The 18923-nt window shown below is 50.5% G+C and overlaps 5 protein-coding genes across 5 annotated transcripts; 4 read left to right on the top strand and 1 right to left on the bottom strand.

The window, feature by feature from the left end:
• Positions 1-1613: 1613 nt before the first annotated feature.
• On the top strand, positions 1614-4193 carry M431DRAFT_503131 (hypothetical protein). Its single transcript, XM_024918265.1, has 3 exons — positions 1614-2089; positions 2157-2522; positions 2581-4193. The coding sequence occupies exons 1-3, from the start codon at positions 2020-2022 to the stop codon at positions 3738-3740; spliced, it is 1596 nt and encodes a 531-aa protein (XP_024780635.1). The 5' UTR covers positions 1614-2019; the 3' UTR covers positions 3741-4193.
• Positions 4194-4709: 516 nt separating this feature from the next.
• M431DRAFT_71636 (hypothetical protein) lies at positions 4710-5861 on the top strand (the record flags this gene model as incomplete). The annotated part of the gene is made up of 1 exon (XM_024921935.1): positions 4710-5861. The coding sequence occupies one exon, from the start codon at positions 4710-4712 to the stop codon at positions 5859-5861; it is 1152 nt and encodes a 383-aa protein (XP_024780634.1).
• Positions 5862-6045: 184 nt separating this feature from the next.
• Positions 6046-8046, bottom strand: M431DRAFT_200849 (hypothetical protein). Its single transcript, XM_024913319.1, has 4 exons — positions 7462-8046; positions 7285-7394; positions 7129-7213; positions 6046-7066 (listed from the first exon to the last, which is right to left on the bottom strand). Exons 1-4 carry the CDS (start codon positions 7853-7855, stop codon positions 6231-6233), a joined length of 1425 nt encoding a protein of 474 aa, XP_024780633.1. The 5' UTR covers positions 7856-8046; the 3' UTR covers positions 6046-6230.
• A 3646-nt stretch (positions 8047-11692) lies between these two features.
• On the top strand, positions 11693-17201 carry M431DRAFT_489743 (hypothetical protein; the record flags this gene model as incomplete). The annotated part of the gene is made up of 4 exons (XM_024916720.1): positions 11693-11758; positions 12070-15393; positions 15449-15703; positions 15783-17201. 4 exons carry the CDS (start codon positions 11693-11695, stop codon positions 17199-17201), a joined length of 5064 nt encoding a protein of 1687 aa, XP_024780632.1.
• Positions 17202-17719: 518 nt separating this feature from the next.
• Positions 17720-18772, top strand: M431DRAFT_72125 (hypothetical protein; the record flags this gene model as incomplete). Its single annotated transcript, XM_024921989.1, has 1 exon — positions 17720-18772. The coding sequence occupies one exon, from the start codon at positions 17720-17722 to the stop codon at positions 18770-18772; it is 1053 nt and encodes a 350-aa protein (XP_024780631.1).
• Positions 18773-18923: the final 151 nt, after the last annotated feature.

The raw sequence follows: 18923 nt of genomic DNA, 5'->3' as shown, positions 1-18923 counted from the left end.
GCCGACCAACTGTAGATCCGGCTTTAGCGCTGGGAAGCTGCATAAGTTATCGAATCGGTGCTGGCGGGAGAAAAAGGGTGTAGCGTGACCGAGCAAAACTGGCGCCCATGGTCCAAGCCAAGTGACATTGAGTAATGGCAACTCGGACCCTTCGCACGGGGATATCCTAGCAGATTTCGTCTGCATGCAAGTACGAGCATGCAACCGATCCCATCTTTGGTTCGACTGTCAATCTAATGTTGCATGGGAAATTTGACTGGGTCGCATCCGACTGTAGAACCACTTCGTGGGTCGGCGATTTGGCGCCAGGTCCATGGGAAGCGGAAAAGAAGGACAACAACACCACTAATTTCCACCTTGGAGTAGATGGATAGTCGTGCCTCAACTGTATAACAGCATAGCAAATCGCTTCCACTAAATTAATTCCGTTGATGGTGACTGATTGATCCGCGCGTCGCCATGCCATGAAACATGGTCATCGTCATTCCCGTCATTGCACCGTCATGCGGTCATCCGTCTCTGCCTGCAAGGTCATGACAGAGAAATTGAACATGCCCGCGTGAAGGTGAGATTCGGCTGTGACGGTTTGGCAGAATCAAGAAGCAGCGCCACTCCGTACAAAGTAAAATTTTGCAGATACGAGCACTGTTGATGCAACGAAGCAGATCGTCGATGAAAAGCGTCGGGTCGTCGGTGCTCCACCGAGGAACCTCCACGCAAAATGCAAAAGTTGTCGAGAACTTGCCATCTTTGGTGGGGTTAGTGAAGCGAGGAGAAAATATGATTGGCCAATTGCCACGCCCAATTGCATGCTTGTGCGCGATATATGCATATACTGTGTAGTGGCGCAGGTCCATGCGCTATCACTCTCAAACTCCTAGTTCGGAGGTGGAAAAAATTGCCAGCCTCCGATGGCCAATAGCAAAGCATGTGATGCCTGGATCCGACAAGCGACACGAGACCAAAGAAACTCCCACATGGTGCAAGGTTGGACAGCGTCGCATTTCAAACTAGGACTGTTCACTAGCTGGTTGATCGCTGCTGGTTAGGGCACTTGGGGCATTGTTTTTTTCTCTCGGTTGCTAGTCGGCGTTGCAAGCAGTAGGCGGCTGGCACGGATTCGCCATTCGGGAAATGAGAGACGAGTTGCTTCTTGTAGCAAGCGAACGAACACGTTTCGCCTCCCCCAGATGTGGCGAATTCGGAAACAATGCATTCAATTGTGAAACTGGAGCAGAATTGCAATTGGCATCAGAATTAGCATCAGAATTACAACCGCACAGTCTTCGCCGTCGAAAACAGCCCAGCTATATGTAAAAACAATGCAAGACACGACAACCAGAGACACAAGGCCAGCTGCTACCGCCCTAGTGAGACCCCTGGGGTGTGACGCTTGCGGCTGCTGCCAGAGGCTAAAGTACCTAAAAGGTAGTTAGCGTGTGGCTCGTGTCACCTCGCTTCATGCATACTGCTGCAGACTGCGCTAGAGCCTCCACATGCCACATGCAGCCACAGAATTCTACATGTCTTAGATGCATGTCTCTTCTTATCGATGCGTTCAGAGCTCCACCCAATATCTTGCTCAGGCACTGTGTCTTACTGTATTGCTCCCACCTTGATAGACGCCGGTAGAAATAGGCCTGCTCCCACCACTTTCGCCCAGTTTCCATCGATTCTGCTCTTCACATCTTTTTGCATCAATCAGTTCTTTGTTCATTCTTATTTGCGGTCGTTGCCTAATCTTGCCGCTTTGTGTGCAGGACTTGGCAGCAAACATCTGTTCAGTGCAGCGAATCAGAGCAAATCCTACCTTTGAACACGCTCGCCTACACAGCATTCAACTTTTTACTCTTCGCGCTCAACTCGACTCTCAACTCGATTCTCAAATCTCGACTCTCAACTCTCACAACCCTTCTCTAGAGACTTTTCAACCTCTCTAGAGATACGCACACCAACACACGCACTCTTCACGCCTGTGCTTGTGTCTGTTGTCGTAAGCTCACACCAAGCAGAGAAGACATGACCCTAACAAAGCAGGCACGTCTTCGCAACCCCGACGACTTCCCGACCCTCCAACTCTTTCTCCTCGGTAAGTTCCGCTTCAATGAAAGAACCAGCAATCCGCTTCGCAACAGAGACTAACCCTCCCTCCTCAGCCATTGTTCGCCTTGCCGAACCAATCGCTCTCACTTCCATCTTCCCCTATGCCTGGGCTCTAGTCAAGAGATTCAAGATCGGAAACGAACAAGATGCCTCCTTTTACTCCGGTCTTCTCATCTCCTCCTTCTCCCTCGCCGAAGCCCTCATGGGCATGTATTGGGGCGGTTTATCTGACCGTATCGGTCGCAAACCAGTCCTGATGCTCGGCTGTGTGGGGACTATGCTCAGCATGATCATGGTTGGATTCGCCTCCAACATCTGGATCGCGTTGGTTGGACGCGCGATAGGTGGACTCCTCAACGGCAACATTGGCGTCATTCAAACCATGGTCGGTGAGCTCGTCACAAAACCCGAGCATGAACGTAAGCTACTCCTCCTTCCAGTGTTTGATGATAAAAGATGGCTAACACAAATTCCCAGCGCGCGCCTTCTCCGTCATGCCCTTCGTGTGGAGCATTGGAACCATCATTGGACCTTGCATTGGCGGAACCTTTGCCGACCCTCACGAGTCCTGGCCCAATGCATTCCCCAAGGGTTCTCTGTTCGAGCGATACCCCTATCTGCTGCCCAACCTGCTTTGCGCTGCTCTCTTGTTTCTCAGCATTGTCATGGGCTTTCTCCTCCTGGAGGAAACTCACCCGGACATGCAGCCTCGAATTTCCCTTCCAGCAGACACCTACGTCTCAGAAGAGACCCCGCTGTTGGAGACTTCAGACGCCATTAAGCGACCGGCAGTCGATTTGCGTGCCGAGACCTACGGAACCATTCGAGGCGGTAGCAGCAGCAGCGGGGAGTGTCCAGAGAGCAACTCGAACGAGATGGCTATGGAAAAGAAGATGCCTACGACTATTTGGAACAAGCGCATCGTCGGCTTCATTATCTCCTTGTGCATCTTCACCTACCACTCGATGACCTACGACCACCTCATGCCAATCTTCTTTGAAGACGAGCGAGTTTCGGTAAATACCTTCTCCAAGTTTGGTGCCCTTTCACTCTTCTATTCTCCCGGAGGCTTGGGCCTTTCCCTTCGAGATGTGGGAATGATCATGGCTGTCAACGGAGCTATAGCTCTGTTTGTCCAAGCTGTCATCTTCCCCCTGGCAGCCGAAAAGTTTGGTGTATACCGACTTTTCCTGCTTGTCACAGTCTTACACCCCATCATTTACGCTATTGTCCCTCTTCTACTTTACGTCCCCGAGTCCCTTCTTTTCCCCTCCATCTACTTGTGCCTTGCTGTACGCAACGTACTTTCCATCACCCTTTACCCCCTTCTCCTTATCCTGATCAAAGGAGCCACTCCTTCTGCGAGTGCTCTGGGCAAAGTCAACGGCTTGGCTGCCAGCGCTGGCGCTGCCTGCCGTATGATTGCGCCACCAGTCGCAGGTTATCTCTACACACTGGGCAGCCAGGTGGACTGCACCGCCTTACCATGGTTTTGCAGCTCCCTGGTTGCCATTTTCGGTGCTGTTCAATGCTTCTCCGTCCCTCGAGATCGTAGTTGTCAACGATCTAAAGAAGACGCTGAGGAACAAATTCACAATGCCACGCCCACTGAAGTTTCAGTTGAGGATGTGGAGTGAAGAAAACGCAATCATAAAATGATTTTTAAAAGAAAATAAAGAATGCATATGAGAAAAATGACGAACGGCATCCTCCTAGTAGGAGCTGTCACATTTTTACAAGACACCCTGCAAGTTGCAGTGGTGAATAAGTTAATTTTGATGAACAGGTTTACGCACGATTCAACCGGCGTTCACTTTCCGCAGAGGTTCAGAATGGATATATACCCAATGGTTCATGTTCAGATTGGTTGGTAAAGGATTCGGTGGAAGAGTACAAATGATATCCAAAAAGGCGCATGTACATAAATTGCTTTGGCGTGTGGATTGCGCATTTGTCGGCGTTTTGGGGGCTCGGAAAAGTGTGTATTTATCCTGATACTTTTTTATTCTCTCTCTTGTCCCCAAAGAATGAAGGGGACTAGATAGCATTAGAGACTAGAAAAGATAGTAATGATGATGCTTGTACAAATACTTATCTTGTTCCTTTGTCTCTTTTTTGTCTGAGTGGTGAGGCGACTGAGACAGTGCTGCCTAGCCATGTATGACACAACGCTGCTTGACCGGAGTACAGAAAAAGTCTAGAAAAAATAAAAATGAAAACACAAATGTATAATAAGTGAATTTTTTGACATGGAATAGAATGGTGAATCTTCTAGAATTCCACGTTGTCATTGAAAAGTCGCTGATCTTGTTGGCAAGTGCAAATTCTGAGCTACTAAATCAAGGCTCCAAGATTTCACACCAAAATTTTGTCACTCATCAAAATTTCAAGCCCAATGCGCCACCCTCATCTTCATTAAAAAAAACACACATTCTTGCGTGCACTTTCAACAACACCAACGAAGGGGGAGGTACATTCTCATATATTCCCCCTCATCGCATAACCTCATCCAGATAAAAAAAAGAAATAATCGTGTGCCCGTTTCAACGATGAGCATCGACCAGCTCGCCGACCACATCGAGCAGGCCATGAGCCTCGCTGACCAAATGCCCGCTGATGGAACTGGACCTGCGCTTCCCCCTCAGCTGGCCTTGAACCGCAACAGGACCGCTGAAGAGGTTCTCGCAGACCTGAACAAGTCGCCGCTGTTCATGACGGAGATGGAGGAGAACGACGACATCGCCGCGCTGCAGGCCCTAGCATACGAAGGCACGGCGCTGGAGAACGCGGCGGACTTCAAGGAGCGCGGCAACGAGTGCTTCAAGGTCAAGGGCTACAAAGACGCCAGCGAGTTCTATGGCAAGGGCATCGCGGTGCTCTTCGTCGAGGAGCGGAAGAGGAGCCATGGTGAAATCACAAAGCATCCCGAGACTGGGGAGCCTGACTCCGAGGACGAGATTCGGCAGCAAAAGGAGATGCTCGAGGCCATGTACGTGAACCGCGCGGCGTGCCACCTGGAGATGCAAAACTACCGAAGCTGCTGGACGGACTGCGCGGCGGCGCTGCGGCTCAACCCGCGCAACGTCAAGGCGTACTATCGCAGCGGAAAGGCGCTGCTGGCCGTGGATCGCATCGAGGAGGCCGACGACGTGTGTGCGAGAGGGTTGGCGATTGAGCCGGAGAATAAGGCTTTGCGGAGTGTCGCAGACGGCATCATCAAGCGTGCCACGACGCTCAACGAGCTGAAACGAAAGGCAGCTGAAAGAGAAGCGAAGAAGCAGCGTCGAGCACTGCTCCTCAAGACGGCTATTGCCGCGAGGGGGATAAAGATGCGGACGACGGAGCAGCCGCCGGAGATGGAGGACGCAAAAGTGAGGCTGCTGCCGGATGAAGACGATCCTTCGTCCGAGCTGGCGTTCCCCACGGTGTTGCTGTATCCGCTTCACTTGGAATCCGATTTCATCAAGGCCTTTCATGAGACGCATTCTCTGGAGGATCACCTAAGTTATATATTCCCCTTACCGTGGGATAACGAAGGACAGTATACTCTTGCGGGAGTGACATGTTATATCGAGACGAAAGAAGGTGGTCTGATCAAGATGGGCAAGAAGGTTCCCCTGCTGAAGGTGCTTGCTGGAGGCAAAGTCGAGGTTGTGGATGAAGTGGTGAGGATTTTCGTACTGCCGACTTCGAAGGCTGAAGGATGGGTCAAGGAGTTTAAAGAAAAGAGGGCAGCAGAGAGAGGAGAGCACAAATGATGTGCTGTGACGATTTAAATGAAAAAACAATGGTTTAGAGATGGCGTTCAAAAGTGCTCTGTGAAAAGATATCAAGGAGGAGGGTGCAAGCCAAAATCAGAGGTGGGAAATATGAATCCATAACCTTAAAAGAAGAGAAGCGAAACCTACATTGAGACTACTACATCTGGTCAATCTTGACGATAACTTGAAAATACCACATACAAAAAAGCAAAACCAGAAACACCTCTCCAAAAGATGACCCAAAAACAATCTGATTGCAAGCGCCAGTCCTGCGGGTATCTTGAAACGAGCAATACGTGGATAAAAATCCCCAAATTACAACATCACGTTCCCGCTTTTGGTAATCCAACCAACCTCATCCGGTTGTTAAAAGGAATGCGCCTTTGGTCGTTTCTTCTGGTGACGCCGTTCAGGAAAGTCGTCGTCCGATGCTTCCACCGCTATCGTAGAGGAATATTCTGCGCCTCGAAGCTCTCTATGCAGACTCAGCAGTGCTGCTGCCGCTCTGAAATGCTCCAGCTCTGGCTGTGACTGTGGCTGCCTCTCTTGGTTTGCTTCCACAAGGGGAGCCAGCGAATACACTGTTCCAGCCTCGTTGTGAGCTCGTCTACGCCGCTTCGGTCTCCATTTCTCAACATTCTTTCTCTCAGATTCGCTCGTCTCGGTTCGTAGGGACACATCGAAGAAGGAACTCGGCGGCTGGAAAAGCTTAGGATCAAGAACAGATCGACCAGTCATGTTCGTGCTCATCCGAGAAAAGGGGTTGACTTCGCGGGCTTCGCATGCCGTACTCGGAGCCGAAGTTGCCATAGGATGCTGACCAAAAGGAGCCTCAGGAATTGAGGTGATCAAACGCTGAGAGCGCGGAGGCTGAGGGCGCGATGGTATTCTGAAAGAGGGCGTTGGCTGGCTTTCCCATTTGCCACGCAGGGGATAGTCTCCAAGCACCAGAGGGCCACGTATTCCGCCGACAGCCTTTACAATTCGATTTCCTTGTCCCTGGCCATAGCGAAACCGTGCGACGTCTTCAGTAGCTTCCATGATGATCAATCGACTGATCACCATATCATTGTAATAAGGAGAGTCGGAAGGAGTACACTGAGAGGGAAACGATGGGCCAAAGAGCGGTATCAATGCACCCGCGATTCTCGTGCAAAAAGTTGCACATACCGCTCTTGCACATGGATATGGCATCCAATACCCTATGAAGGAAAAAAAAAAAAATGAGCATTCCATATTGATACTGGATTCTTTCTAGGCATACCTTGAGCTGACACGGCGCCTCCGGTGATGCTAGGCGATATGTCTCTTAATCCCGGATTTCTATCCAGCATCTGGGAGGGTTTGGTCTAATCACTATCAGTAGAGCACCTAAATGAGTAGTTTAGATGGCAAAGGGAGAGGAAGCGCAACGCCATACCTTTGCATACCCCAAACATTTGAAGAATGGAGTCATGCGAACAAGACCAACATTATAATCCCACATTACGGTGTAGGTTGCCTCGTTGTAACAAAACTCATACTTGAAAACTATAACCAAGTCTCGTCAGCCCCCTTTGTTAAGCAAAAGAAGTAACCTCTCAACAAAGCCTCTTACCTTCGATGCTCTCTCTTCCCGTCTTTTCGAAAAAGTCCTTCTTTGAGCTACTGTAAGGGATATGGTCGCAACTCTGTCGTATCTGTCCAAACGGACTGACTTGGAACCTTTGAACCTCTCGATATGATGCTTGGTCGACATCTTCAAAAGGGGCGAAATTGACTGGGCCCTGTAACTTCGGCTTGGGCATAGTGCCAGCGCTCCCCTGTGGTTTCGCCTTTTGGGTAGGCACCGATCCATCTGTCGTCCCTCGTAATGCTCCTGACGGCAGTGATGTCGATGGTGTTGCCAACACTGGATCAGACTGTCGGAAACCAGGCTCAGGCTGCCCAGACAAAGTAGGATTCAGAATAGAATGCAGAGGTAGCATCTTGTTCCCAGTGTTTGTAGGCATCCTAAGATATGGCTTGGATGCAAGACCAGCGCAGCCAACCAATTCAGAGGCCTAAGTGTCTGCAACAATGTCGAGCAAATGATACCCTTATTCTTGAGAATGGGGCAGAAGGTGTAGTGTATGGTTTTAATAAAGCTCCAAATGATTCATCAGCGGCAATAAGAGCAGTCAAAGGCAGCATGGAGACTTTCAGCACCTCGGGCTCCCTGGCTTGGCAAACAACAATGAGAGGACAGTCACTTTTGACGTAGATTCTGTCCAATAAAGGGACCTGAGCTTGCTTGTCTGTCAACAGCGGTCCACAAATCCGGGGCACAGAGGAGCTGCGGGGATCAAGACATTAAACAGTCAGCGGTGCGGTCACCGATCAGGTGCTTCTTGGATGAAGTTTGCGTCCCAAGCTTCCAGGACAAGGTTTCCAGATTCTGGCGCTCGGATTCTGGCCTTCAGCACGCATAAGTCTTTTACTCCTGCGTTTGCAAATCTCCACTACGGCCAGAGCGTCAAAAGCACTCCGCAGTCGACCCCGGGATCCAGGTACAATTTGGCGGGCCAGGAGATGAGATTCCAAAATTATCTCGCCGCAGATTGCAAAATGTGGTTTCCGGTGTCCCTCATTTACTCTAGGCGGGTTCAACTCGATTCAATTCGATTGCTAGAGATTGGGTTTCGCCAAGTCTGGTGAACGGCAAATGGGCCGCATCTTGTTGCTGCTGGTGAGGACCATCTAGAAGCCGTGTATTTGAAGGTTCAAGATAGCCACCCGAGTTCCAGCCCAGACCGTACCAGGTCTTATCCATACTTCGAACGGCAAACTAAGAAGTAATGCACTACAGCGTTCCCGGTTACGCTACGAAAGCGCAAGAAAAATCGGCATCTCTGTGATCCAAACTCAGGGAGCGGTAACACTTGGACATCACTCTGTTCAGACGCCTGCTCGAGGGCAAGCTAATCTGTCATCTCAGGTCAAGGTCACCGCCACCACTGCAGACAACCGTATTATTGAGTGGGAGACGATGTTACTCTAGATGAGGCATTCCGGAAAATCGCTTAGAAGAGCAAATGGGTTCGACGAACGCAAATATCGGCTGCCGCATGCATTCCAGGGGAGTCACCTGTTTGAATGTCATATTTTATCCGTTGAGAGAGGCGGCTATCGGTACGGGTAGCCGCATCGGCGGCATCACCAGTCAGCTATCCCCCAGTCCATTGCGGCCTTTACGAAGCACGGGAGAGAGTCAGAGGCTGGCCTGTGTTCCAGCTATCCGTTGACATCTTTCCAAGTATGACAGGATACCTTCGAATTGGCCACGTGTTGGGGACGCGGCATCATATGGTTTGATGTCTGCCTTGACGGATAAGTTCTTTGAGCGAGAAAATCTTATATGTAACCTTATTCCTTGCCCTGGTGAGTTTTGTCCACAATGAGATCATCAGAGTTGCCACTGCGAGCGAACTTTGACCAGATCAACAAGACGGACTTGTAGGATGAAGAAGCCGGGAGGTCAACGAACCTGTAGCCACGGCCAACCATACTTCTTTTTGAGTCGACAGTCAACCAAAGCCGAAGGAAGCAAAAGAATCGTGGTTTTCATTCAATATTTCAACTCATTCCAAATCGGAGTCGACGTAGAGCAGTGTGTGCGTACAGATTCGGGGAAATTCTCCGATGATGCACAAGTTTAATCATCTCGTGAATCCGTCTGGGTAGCAAAGAGCCTGAACAAAGGAGTGGTTGAGAAAAAAGTCCGGTTCATTTAATCATACTGTCGATTCAATTATATGTCGGCAACGAGAATTGCTGTCGAAAACGCGATGCGATATCTGTTATCCAACACTGCTGAGCTTTCCTCCGCCAGGCACAGTTCTCATCAGATAACTATGGCGCAGGTAATTTTTGTTGCACAAATTCTCGGCATCGAGCAGACGCATCAGAGGACTCATGCAGCTCTCCAGGACGATTCTGAATCGGGAGTAGTGTGCTTAACGAGTTCGAGTCAAGCTTGATGGGATACCAATTGCGCCTGTCAACGCCTGTTATCATGAATAAGCAGGCAGATTGTCCCGGCCCGATAGCTCGGCATGCAACCATCATTTCCTCATACTATTTATTTGTCCTCATCTCATCACGAAATGGAACGTGGAAGACGGAAGCCCGGCGGGAGTGCCATGCCTCGGCAAAGGCTAATAACCAATTTTAAAGGTAAGCAAGGGCGTTGCGGCAAACGGATGAGGGTATTGGACGATCCATCTCTCTAGGAGCCGCTTCACTGTTTGAAACCAAATAGATGCTAATGAAAATATTAGCCGTGGAATGTCAATCGAATGTTCATGCACGTAGGGAAATATGACTGTCGTTGTACAAAGGTACATCTACATCCGCAGCAGAGACTCTGGCGGGGGAGTTTCATATGATAGCACAGTAATCAAGTCGTACGCGGGACGTCGAAGGAACCTACAGGTATTATGCCGTATTCTCTGTAAAGAAACTGAAGCTATAACGGATGTTTGCATACCTGGATGTAAACGCCCTGTGCTCTGCATGGCACCGTCTTTTTACCTAGGCCACAAGGTCCCAGTCACACTTTCCAGACATTAGAACGGATCAATATTCGAAAGATATATCTCATTCGCAACCGCTGGCTAGTTGGCCCTCGTTTGATGAGGTGAAGAAGCTGGTCGGGAAGCGACTCCATCGAAAGACACATTCCGGAAATTAAGGGCCACCAGTCCAGCAAGGCCATGCAAATAGACTATCCTTAAGCGCTGACCATGATAGAAACGAGGATAATTGCTGTCGTGATTCGTGCCACAGTAGCACTGTCACCCAAGTCAGGCTTTCATGTTTGCTGAACCGGTCAACGAAATTTCCAGGGTAGAGGAAATCCAACAACCAATAACACGGACGTCTGCAACATATCATCACCAACGTGCGTAAAAATCAGTTTTGGTATGTTTGGGATATCATGATGTGATGCTTTTGATCACTTTATTGATTGGACTTTGGCAATTGGACTTTGGTTGTTGTGTCGAATTGGATTCCAACAAACACGCACGTCCTGTTTGCGGCTGACATTTGGGAAGTTGAGTGTTGCACAAACAGTATTGAAAGCTTTGTTCAACGAAAGCCAACAAATTTTAGAAAGACAATTTGAGTGATTCTTGATAGAATCCTTAAAGACTTTGAATGCTTCTTCTTTAGATAAGTAGCAGTAAAACTCGATGTCAAATCAAATGCAAATGGTAGAACGTGATGCCAGGAAAGATGGATGTTTGTTCCATGGCAGGCACGAAGAGGATACTTTGTTTGGTTACTGTGCAGGTACCGGCTAGCGTTTGGACCGCTAAGTGGTACCTTTGTCGCATCTCACTCAAGCCTCATCGCCGAGTACCTTGATAGGTCGCTCATCTCACTTCTGCCTCAGGCAGCAAAAACGCGCTCCACTATCGGATCAGCGCTAGCCCCGATGCGGCATTCTGCGACAAAGCGATAGCCAGGTCGCGTCCATCAAAGGATCGATTATTTGTTTACGCGGGGCTCAACAACAAAAAATTATCACCGCCTTTACCAGCATCGCTCTTTACTCTGGCCTTTCCATGTGACTTGGGCCCTTTTCTAATTCGATCCGGGTCACGGCCGCTCCCTTTTTCTCTTCTTTGCGACACTGCTCGCGAGCCGTTCCAGCCGTTTGGCTCAACTCTCCTTTGTCACAGCCGCGTGTCTCAAGCCCTGCATCATCCTTGTCGACGACTTTATCGAGTACCCTGTTTGTGCGCCCGAGATCATCTACGACTGTACGATTTTCCGTCAGCTCTCCGTTGAGAGATACCGAGGCCATGGATTCCGACGATGACTCTGTCTTCGCTATCGAAGATGATTCCGAGGGATATGTCCCAAAGCCCGTAAGTTACTCCAGGTCCCTCGCAAAGCTCCTATATCGGTGCTGCACTGGGGTGCGATTCGATGCGCCGCTCTGCTGTTGGGTTATGTGATGTGACTTTGCATTTCCCATTCACTTGCGCACGTGTAGCTTCAGCACGGATTCACTCTCGTCTCCTCTTTCACACCTCGACTGCGCCCGCTCGACTCAGTCTCCTCCATCCCCTCCACCCACGATTCAACATACCAACTCTACGCACAGCACTATCATCCCACATCTGCGCCGGCTTAACCTAGTGTGTCTATCCCACAGTGGCTAACGTCTCTACTATAGAAAGCCAAGGCTGCCGCGAAGCCAGCTGCCAAAAAGATGGTGCAAACCACATTAAAATCAAAACCAGCGCCGAAGAAGCGCCCCATCATGGAAAGCGATGAAGACGACGAGGACCCGAGTGCCTCATCTGGCTTCTCCAACACTCCGCCAACCGCTAAGAAGCAGAAGACGGCAGCTCCACCGAAGAAGTCGGGCGGCAAGCCCCTAGCGGAGCTGGAAAATGACAGCATGATCATCGATGACGAGCCCAAGGACGAGCCCAAGGCTGGCGCCAAGAAGAAGACAGCAACGGAAACGTACCAGAAGCTGACACAGCTCGAGCACATCATCAAACGTCCCGATACGTATATCGGCTCCGTGGAAAAGACAGACCAACAGATCTGGGTCTACAACAAAGAGTCGAAGCAGATGGAGTATCGCAACATTACATATGTCCCTGGTTTCTACAAGATCTTTGACGAAATTCTCGTCAACGCTGCCGACAATAAACAGCGTGACAGCTCCATGAGCATGATGAAGGTCACCATTGATCGCGCTACCGGCGAGATTAGTGTTGAGAACAACGGCAAAGGAATCCCCATTGTCATGCACGAGAAGGAAAAAGTTTACATTCCTGAGCTCATCTTTGGTCATTTGTTGGCTGGTTCCAACTTTGATGACAACGAGAAGAAAACCGTGGGTGGTCGTAACGGTTATGGTGCGAAGCTGTGTAACGTATTCAGCACAGAATTCACCCTGGAGTGCCAGGACAGCGAAAATGGAAAACGATACAAGCAACTATGGACCAACAATATGCAGACCATGCACAAGGCCAAAATTACTTCCAACAAGACATCAGATTTCGTCCGAGTCACCTTCAAGCCGGACTACGCCCGATTTGGAATGGAAGAAGGCATCACAGATGACCTCGAGGCACTGCTCTACCGAAGAGTTTACGACATGGCTGGTACAATGAGAGGTGTCAAAGTCCAACTCAACGGCGAACTCATCAAGATCAAGGACTTCAAGGCATACTGCGATCTCTATGCAAAGTCTATTGCAGGCGAGAGGAGCATGGAGGAGGGCGGCAGCCCAACTTGTACTGTCGAAATCGACAAGGACAAGGGCCATCCCCGCTGGGAAGTTGGATTCACCGTATCAGATGGCACATTCCAGCAAGTGTCATTTGTCAACTCGATCGCAACAACGTCAGGAGGCACTCATGTCAACTATGTCGCCGACCAGATCACAGCATACCTCCTCAAGGCGGTGACAAAGCTGAGGAAAGGACATGGTTTGAAGCAGGCGCATCTCCGAAACCACATCTTCATTTTTGTCAACTGCTTGGTCGATAACCCTGCGTTTACATCGCAGACCAAAGAGCAGATGACTACCAAATCTAGCCAGTTCGGCAGCAAGTGTGTCCTGGGAGAGGATTTCCTGAAGAAGGTGGCCAAATCCGACGCAATCAAAAACATCATGGACTTTGCCGAAAGAAAGGCGGACAAGATGATGGCCAAGAGTGATGGTAACAAGCGCTCTCGAGTGAGCAATGCCAAGCTTGTCGAGGCCAACTTGGCAGGCACCAGACGCGGTCATGAATGCACGCTCATCTTGACCGAAGGTGACTCCGCCAAAGGTCTGGCCGTTTCTGGACGAGCCATCTTGGACCCTGACCGTATTGGTGTGTTCCCGCTTCGTGGTAAGCTTCTCAATGTACGAGACGCCTCCATCGACCAAATCACCAAAAACCAGGAGATCCAAAACATCAAGCAGTTCCTGGGTCTCAAGCACAAGCAGGTGTACACGGACACAAAAAGCCTTCGTTACGGTCACCTGATGATCATGGCCGATCAGGATCACGACGGTAGTCACATCAAGGGTCTTCTCATCAACTTCCTTCAAGTGCAGTTCCCTTCACTGCTCCAGATCCCTGATTTCTTCCGGGAATTCATCACTCCTATTGTCAAAGTCTGGCAGGGTCCCAATCCCAAGAAGCCGCAGCGACTCAAGTCCTTCTTCACACAACCGCAATACGAGGAATGGAAGGAAGAACGTGGCAGCGAAATCACTCGATGGCATTACAAGTACTTGAAGGGTCTGGGCAGTAGCAGCAACGAAGATGCCCAGGTATACTTCACCAACCTCGACGAGCACTTGAAAGAATTTGATGTCATGAAGCCGGAGGAGGCGGACATGTTCGACCTGGCCTTCTCCAAGAAGAAGGCCGACGCGAGAAAGGAGTGGCTGGGTAACTTTATTCCTGGAACCTACTTGGATCACTCTGCCAAGACTATCAGCTATGGCGACTTTGTGAACAAGGAGCTCATTTTGTTCAGCATGGCGGATAACATAAGATCCATTCCGTCAATGATTGATGGGTTGAAGCCCGGTCAGCGCAAGGTTCTCTACGCATGTTTCAAGAGAAACGTGGTCAAGGACGAAAAGGTTGTGGAGCTGGCTGGTTATGTCTCTGGACTGACTGCCTACCACCACGGTGAAGCCTCACTGCAGCAAACCATCATTGGCTTGGCTCAAGATTTTGTGGGATCCAATAACATCAATGTTCTGGAGCCCAGCGGTAACTTTGGTTCTCGACTTGCCGGTGGCTCTGATGCTGCCAGTCCTCGTTATACCTTTACCCGCTTGTCTCCCTTCGCCCGCTCAATTTTCTCCTCCCTCGATGATCCAAACCTGAACCACCAGTTTGAGGACGGTAAGCAGATTGAGCCGGAGATTTATGCTCCTGTCCTTCCCATGGTGCTCATCAATGGTGCCGATGGTATTGGCACGGGTTGGAGTACCTCTATCCCCAACTACCACCCGCTGGAGGTTGTGAAGAATTTGAGGCGACGAATGGGTCGTCTTGAGGAAGGCGATGATGAAGAGAAGCCATTTGAGACCATGACTCCCTGGTTCCGGGGCTGGAAGGGCACACCAGAGGCTGCTGGCCCTGATCGCTACAAGTTCAACGGTATTGCTTACCAGAATGAGCAGAACGCGAACGAGGTGGTCATCACTGAGCTTCCCATCCGCGTATGGACTGATGACTTCAAGGCTCGTCTGGAAAAGATTATCAGCGGCGTGGATGGCCCCACCTGGATCAAGGACTACAAAGAATTCAACGACCACAAGACTGTCCACTTTGAGATTCAAGTGGATGAGAAGCACATGGCCAAGGTCCTTGAAGAAGGTTTGCTGGAGCGATTCAAGCTCACTAAGCAAGTGGCGACATCTAACCTGGTTGCGTTCGACACTAATGGCCGGATTCGCAAGTACGAGAAGGTTGAGGATATCCTAGAGGAATACTATGTCTATCGATTGGAGATGTATCTGAAGCGAAAGGTATGTGAAAGGCTTTTTGTTCTTGTGTTCGCACTGACTAATTATGTTGCACTAGAATCACTGGCTGAGTGTCTACGATGCCGACTACCGGAAATTGAAGAACCAGGCACGCTTCATCCAGGAGATTATTGACGGTGACTTGATCGTTGGTAAGAAGAGGAAGGACGTCCTTGTCAAAGAGCTGCGAGATCGCAAATATGAGGCATTCCCCCCAATCAAGAATGCCCAAACAAAGAAGACTCCAGAGGAGGAGGAGGAAGAGGACGAAGAGGGTGAAGAAAGCGCCCGTGACTATGACTATCTTCTCTCAGTAAGTTTTTTCCCCTTTCAACCATTCGAATATCTGCCATTATGCCGTACAACATCTAACACAACTTTCCTTTTCCCAGATGCCGATTTGGTCATTGACCGCAGAACGTCTTGAGAAGTTGAAAGATGCTATTCGGAGGAAGAAGGCCGAGTATGACGAACTGGAGGCTAAGAGTGACAAAGATCTGTGGTGTGAGGATCTCGTCGCCTTTGAGGCTGAGTGGGAGAAATCTCTTGCCCTCAGCGCAGAAATTCAGACCAACATTCGTCGCATGGGCCGCCGAGTATCCAAAAAGATAGGAGCTGGAGGAGGTGGCCGCGGCAAGAAGGCTAAGGGGGCGGACGATGATTATGAGCCGGAGAAGAAGGGTCGAAAGAAGGCAGCGCCCGCTGCGAAGACGGAGACCAAGACGGCGCAGAGATTTGCCGACATGTTTAGCGCCAAACCCAAGGTCAAGAAGGAGTCGGAGCCAGAGGTTGTCGAGTTGTCTGACAACTTTTCTGACGATGATTTCGCCGCCCTCAGCCGGAGCAAACCGGCAGCTGCACCCAAAGCTGCACCCAAAGCGGCCCCCAAAGCTGCGCCTAAAGCTGCACCCAAAGTCGCCAAGGCCTCTGAGTCGCGATCCATCTCTCTATCCGAGGAACCAGAGGTCGTTCCCGTTCGCAACAAGCGAGCAGCTCCCTCTAAGACCTCTGAGTCACGATCCGTCTCGCTGTCAGAATCGGAGCCTGAGGTGGTGCCTGTGCGCAACAAGCGAGCAGCTGCTTCCAAAGCCAGAACTTTGTTCGACGCCGACTCAGATAGTGACGAGGACGATGACCAGATGCTTGGTGATGTTGGTGCGCTGGTCAAGGGCATTGAAGACAAGCCTTCTGGAGAAGCCAGCGCGCGACTCAGCCTGCACACCATGGGCCGACCCGACTCAAGCCATGGCAACACGAGCGCTGGAACCATCTCAAAGCCAAGGGCCAAATCAGCCAAAGCCTTTGATTTTGACAGCCCTGATGAGACCAACTATGAGATGTTAGCCAAGCCGTCGCCCTTCAAGCCGGCCAACAATGATGACGAAGCGTCGGGCGATGACGATGAGTTGGGACTTTCTTCAAAGGGTAAGGCTGCAGCATCATCAAGCCTAACTGCAGCCAAGAAACGTGGCAGACCGGCCGCGGCAACGAGTAAGGCGGATGGCAAACCAACAAGCAAGCCCAAGGTGGCCCTCAAGGCTGCAGTAACAGCTTCGACTCTGTCGCCAGCTGCCAAGAGATATGCTGCCAAGAAGAAGGCCTTGGAAGACGATTCCGACGCCGAGGAAGATGAGTTTGATGAGTCGATTGCTCCAAGGCCGGCGGCCCGGGCGAGACCTGGACGGGCTGCGGCTGCGAACCGAAAGGTTGTCATTGACGACGACTCATCCATGGTGCTCGACGAAGAAGAAGATGAAGAAGAGGAAGAGGAGAGCGACGACCCGTTTGTGGTTGATGACGATGATGATTGAACAAGATGCAATAGCGGCATATGTTGAGAGCTCATGATATTGCTTTCAGAGGCTGGATTCATCGGTGCATAGGTTTATTTTGACATGAATGTTTGTGATAGACAGGGTTGGCCTTGGGTGAAGGTGGTACATGATAGGTCTATCTGGTATTTCGCAGGTTATTTTTTTCTCTTTTATTACAGCATAGCTTTTTTAATTTGCTTATTCTGAGGAATGTAAAATATTGTTGGTCCTTATTAAGTGTTGAAGTGCCTTGATATATACGCGATGTTCTCACCAAGCTAAGCTTGTTTGTATCTCAGCGCCGTTATCGATATCCTTTGTTGGAGGGGCTGATTATTTGCCCCTCCACCCCAGCTATTTTCCTAAGCTCACACCATCTCCATATTACAAACCGAACCTCACATCACAGCTTTATTACCTCGAACGAACACCAAAGCAAAGACAATACAGAGAAACTATTCCTGAAATTTCCGCTGTACGATTTCGGTCTTTTGATCCTCAAACTTAATCCAGCCATGGCTTCGTCCGACGAGCCGCAATCCCTCCGAGCCGTCTTCGAGGCCGCCGAAGACAAGCGCCAAGAAGTCAACGAAGCTCCCAGCGCGACATCCCCCAAATACGCAGAAGATCTCGCCGCCGCGCTGAAGCTGTACACACAAGCCCTAGAACAGATCTCGGCGCTGTCGCTCTTCTCGGCCAACGAGGGCCTGGAAGACGTCGCGACCTCGTCGCTGCCGTACTTGCTCGTGGACTTTTACTTTGCTGAGCTCGTGCAAAGGACGCCGCATTTGGGGCCGAAGGAGAGGCTTCAGGTTCTTAAGAGGGCGAGGGCCTCGTATGAGAAGTTTTTGAGTGCGGTGGATGGGTATGGGCTGGTGACGGGGCCGTATGGGAAGTTGTTGGAGAGGTATCGTGATGATGAGGAGGGGTTTGCGGCGGTGGCGGGGGATATGGCGGCGAAGAGGGAGGCCAAGATTGCGAATTTCAAGGCGGAGAAGGCGCTGCGGGAGAAGCTGCAGATATTGAAGCGCAACCCGCGGTACCTCGATCACGGTGATGAGGAGCTCGTGCGCGAGGTGCATGTTACCAGCATCCAGTTCGCCATTCACAACACTTTCCAGGCGCTCGACTCGCTTAACCGCGAAGTGCCGCTGCTCCGATCCGCGCCCTCGCCAACCGCCGCGCCGAAGTCCTCGTCCGACGATCCCACAGACACGTCCTTCCGGCTCGACCAGCCTCTCAGTCAGCTCCGCGCCGGCGCCGGTGGTCCTTTGCTCTCTACAAAGGGAAAGCCTCTCCAGCCGTTCACGCTCGTGGGTTCTCGCGCCGATCTCGCCCGCGGTGTCTTCCGGCCGGGACATAACCTGCCCACTATGTCGATAGACGAGTACCTCGAGGAGGAGAAGCGCCGGGGCGGCATCCTCGAGGGCGGTACAGAGCCTCCAAAGCAGGAGGTCGATGAAGACGACATGGAGGCCGTTGATCGAGCGACGTACAAGGCGAGGCAGTGGGACGATTTCACGGATGATAATAGGAAGGGGTCCGGGAATACGCTTAACATGGGTTAAAACGAGGAGGGTTAAGAGAAAGAAGAATGTTGACAATGGGCTGACAGTGATGACATATTTGGGCGTGGTTTTGGTCTCTCACTTTTCTGTTTTGTCAAAAGATGTTTGCATGGTTTTTTGCTTTTTTTGGTTTGGAGAGCATGAAGATATT

The sequence above is a fragment of the Trichoderma harzianum genome, assembly GCF_003025095.1.
Source record: "Trichoderma harzianum CBS 226.95 unplaced genomic scaffold M431scaffold_1, whole genome shotgun sequence".
NCBI classification, from domain to species: Eukaryota; Fungi; Ascomycota; class Sordariomycetes; order Hypocreales; family Hypocreaceae; genus Trichoderma; species Trichoderma harzianum.
The sequence above is the reverse complement of the archived record's forward strand: the minus strand, read 5'-3'. Positions and strand labels throughout refer to the sequence as shown.